The sequence below is a fragment of the Choloepus didactylus genome, chromosome 6, assembly GCF_015220235.1.
Source record: "Choloepus didactylus isolate mChoDid1 chromosome 6, mChoDid1.pri, whole genome shotgun sequence".
NCBI classification, from domain to species: domain Eukaryota; kingdom Metazoa; phylum Chordata; class Mammalia; order Pilosa; family Megalonychidae; genus Choloepus; species Choloepus didactylus.
In genome coordinates, this window is record NC_051312.1 from 28,466,402 (window position 1) to 28,470,376 (window position 3,975).

The 3,975-nt window shown below is 36.3% G+C and overlaps 1 protein-coding gene across 1 annotated transcript; it reads left to right on the top strand.

Annotated features, from left to right (window-relative positions):
- The first annotated feature begins 521 nt into the window (after positions 1-521).
- Positions 522-1,451, top strand: LOC119536833 (olfactory receptor 4C6-like). The gene has a single exon (XM_037839559.1). The coding sequence runs from the start codon at positions 522-524 to the stop codon at positions 1,449-1,451; it is 930 nt and encodes a 309-aa protein (XP_037695487.1).
- Positions 1,452-3,975: the final 2,524 nt, after the last annotated feature.

The window sequence follows — 3,975 nt, forward strand, 5'->3', positions numbered from 1 at the left end:
TTTTAGAGAAGCAATATTGAGGTTTAGGGGCACTGATTCTTGAGTCAGAAAATATTGTCCACATTCTAACTTTAGCTCCTACCAGCTGTGCAAGCTTTGCTAAGTTTCCTAAGCTCTATTAGACTCATTTCCTTCATCTGTAAAATAGAGCTAATCATGGGTTAGTCTAGTGCCTGGATCAACACAGATGCTCAATAAAATTAACTGTTAATAGTAACATTCATAAAGGGAGAAGAAGGAGGAGAAACCTACTTTATATGGAAGAATAATTTGTAAAAACAGGAGAAAAGGCATGGTGGAAAATTTCTGTTAATGAATTATCTCTCTTTAAAGCTCCTTAACATGTAAAAAGCTAAAAGCTTGGATACTGAATGAATTAATGGATAAAAATTTAAGAAAAAGAAATATTGCTGAGTTCCTGGAAACAAATGAAGCCAAGTAGTCACTAATTGTAAATCATATGTTGCTTTGGTTTAGGTTTACCAAGTGAATTCTTATCAGCTCATATCAGAACCTAACAAATGGGAAATCAAAACAATGTGACAGAATTCATTCTTTTGGGCATTACAAAGAATCCAGAGCTGCGGAAAATATTATCTGCTATGTTTCTAATCATGTATGTGGCCACAGTCATGGGAAACCTACTCATTATGGTAACCGTGATCACAAGTCAGAGTCTGAGATCACCCATGTATTTTTTCCTTACTTCCTTCTCCCTCATGGATGTCACCTACTCTTCAGTCATTGCCCCCAAGATGATTGTGGACTCCCTCTCTGAGAGCACTACCATCTCCCTGAAAGGCTGCATGACCCAGCTCTTTGCAGAACATTTCTTTGGTAGTGTGGGGATCATCCTTCTTACTGTTATGGCCTATGACCGCTATGTGGCCATCTGTAAGCCCCTGCACTACCAGACCATCATGAGTCCTCAGGTGTGCTGCCTGCTGTTGGGAGCAGCCTGGGTGGGGGGAACTACGCATGCAACGATACAGCTTCTCTTTATGTACCAATTACCCTTCTGTGGCCCCAATGTCATTGATCACTTTATATGTGATTTGTTTCCATTGTTGAAACTGGCCTGCATGGACACGCATATCTTGGGACTCCTTGTCATTCTCAGCAGTGGGGGGATGTGTGTGACCATCTTCTTTATGCTCATTGTGTCCTACATGGTCATCCTCTGTTCTTTGAGGTTTTGCAGCTCTGAAGGTCGGCGCAAAGCCCTCTCCACCTGTGGCTCTCATCTTACAGTGGTTGTCTTGTTCTTTGTGCCATGTATCTTCTTGTACATGAGGCCTGTGGCCACTTACCCCATAGACAAGGCAATGGTTGTGACCTTCACCATTGTAGAACCCATGTTAAACCCCTTGATCTACACCCTGAGGAATGTGGAGGTGAAAAATGCCATGAGGAAACTTTGGATGAAGCAAGAGACTTCAGTTGGCAAGTGACTGTCATACTGAGAACATCGTGTGTTTCTCGTAAAGAGAAGTTATTCTGTTAGAAATGCAGAAGAAATAAAAGTGTCCATTTTCTGCTAGAAGACAAGGAGACCTTTTGAAAATATCAGTCTGATTTATGATTTAAGATATTTAGGGATTATGATACTTTCCTGCTTTATACCCTTCCTTGGCTCCCCTGACCTTCAGAAACTCCTTGTCTTGACCTAGAATCCCCTCAATAACCTGGTTACTGTCTCTACATCTCCAACCACACCTTGAGCACCTCAACCCTCCTTCACTAAGCCCCTTTCATGTTGAGTTTTTTCACATGCCTGAGAGCTAGCCAAGCCCTTCCTCACCTCAGTGCTTCTGTATTTGCTCTTCTGTCTACCTGAGTTGACTTTAGTTGTTTTTTTATCTTTCTCTCTAGACTGAATGTCTGTGAGGGAAGGACTTTTGTTTCATTTATGCTTGGCAACTATTAGATTTTTGTTGAATGATTATAGAAATCAATGGTCATTTTTTTCCCCAAATAGCCAAATTTTGATAGGAAGAAAAGGAGACAATCACTAAGCAATTAAAATTAAACAAAAGTGTCAGAAGTGATCAATGGAACAATTAATGGAAAATAAGTACTGTAATTATTTCTAGGAGAGTACTGTATTCAGATGATGATGCTATACGCAGGTAACATTTCAAAGTGATTTGAATTATGTTGTGATTTCTTTATGAAAAGTGATCAAATGTATTAATCAATAATATTAATGACAGTGAAAAGCACTGATAATTGATGAAAATGATTTGAAGGAAGCCTTCATGTGATAAATCTTCTGGATAGAGAAAAGGCACAGGGAAACTCTGGAGTAAATGTCATGATATTTTAAAGGAACTATTTAGGACCAGAGTGGATAGAAAATAATGATCTACATAGAAAGTGGTAAGATTTGATCAGAAGGACTATATGACCTGGCAATATGACTTGTAGGTATATACCCAAAAGATTTGAATGCAGGGACTCAAACAGATATTTGCAAACAAATGTTCATAAAATTACTTACAATTACCCAAATATGGAAACAACTCAAGTTTCCATCAATATATGAATGAATAAAAAATGTGCTGTATACATACAATGGAATATTATTCATCTACAAAAAGGAATGTAGTTCTGACACATGTGACAAGATGGATCAACCTTGAAGACATCATGTTAAGTGAAATAAGCCAGACATACAAATATTGTATGATCTCACTGGTATGAAATTATTATAATAAGCAAATTCTTAGAATCAGAAACTAGATTACAGGTTACAGGGGCTAGGGCAGGATTAGAAAATGGGAGTTAAAGTTTAATTGGTGCAGTTTCTATTTGGAGTCATTGGAAATTTTGGTAAAATATGATGGCAATAGTAATGCAGCATTGTGAATGGAATTATCAGCATATTTGAATATGGTAACAAAAGGAAATTTTAGGTTAAAAAAATAAAAATTTAAAAAACAAAACAAAACAAACCAAGCCTTAAAACAATGTAAACAGTGAACCTTAATGTAAACTATGAATTATAGGTAATAGTAGAGTTCTAATATTGTTTCATCAATTGTAACAAAGCTACTACACTAATGCAACATGTTCATAATAGGGAAATCTGTTGGGGGTGTATATCTCACTCTCTGTTTACTGCACTACTTTTCTGTAAACCTACAACTTTTCTAATAAAAAAACAATAATAGTTACTACCACCACCCTCCCCACAAAAATAGAAGGAACAAATTATTGCAACAACTTGGATGAATCCCCAAGCCATTATGATGAAGGGTAAAGGCCAATCACCAAAGTTATCTTACTGTATGATTCAAATTACATAACAGTTTTGAAATAACAGAAGTATAGAAATAAGCACAGATTACTGGTTACAGGGGGCAGTAAGTAAGTTTGGTTATAAAAGAGCAACAGGAGGGTTTCTTGTATTGGAACTGTTCACTACCTTGCTTGTTGTGGTGGATTCACAAAACACAATAAAATTGTATAGAACTACATATACTTATATGAGTAAGTACAAATAAAAGTGGGAAAATATTAGGAAGATTAGTAGATTGGGTCAATGTCAATATCTTGGTTTGCTATTATATCTCATTTTGTAAAATGTTATGATTAGAGGACACTAAGCAATGTGTACACGGGATCTCTCTATATTATTTATTACAACTGCAGGTGAATCCACAATTCTCTCAATAAAAATTTCAGTATAAAACACACACACACACACACACACACACACACAGTTCTAAGCCCTTGATATTTCTCAGGTTTAGAACATTACCGCAAAAATACCATCAAAAGGCTGACCCCATACGTAGGAACTTCACCTTATTTTTAATCATTTTAACAAGTTTTTGGCAGAATATATTGTATGGAATACTTACTAATATTTATTCAAATTATTCATCTAGAGATACCTCTATATGCATATTTTGCTAACTCAACACATTCCAAAAGTACATGAGCCAAGAAAAAGTCTAAGAACATATAGAG

Excerpts from the sequence above, each read along its gene's own strand:
- LOC119536833 (XM_037839559.1), top strand. The coding sequence starts at position 522 with ATGGGAAATCAAAACAATGTGACAGAATTCATTCTTTTGGGCATTACA.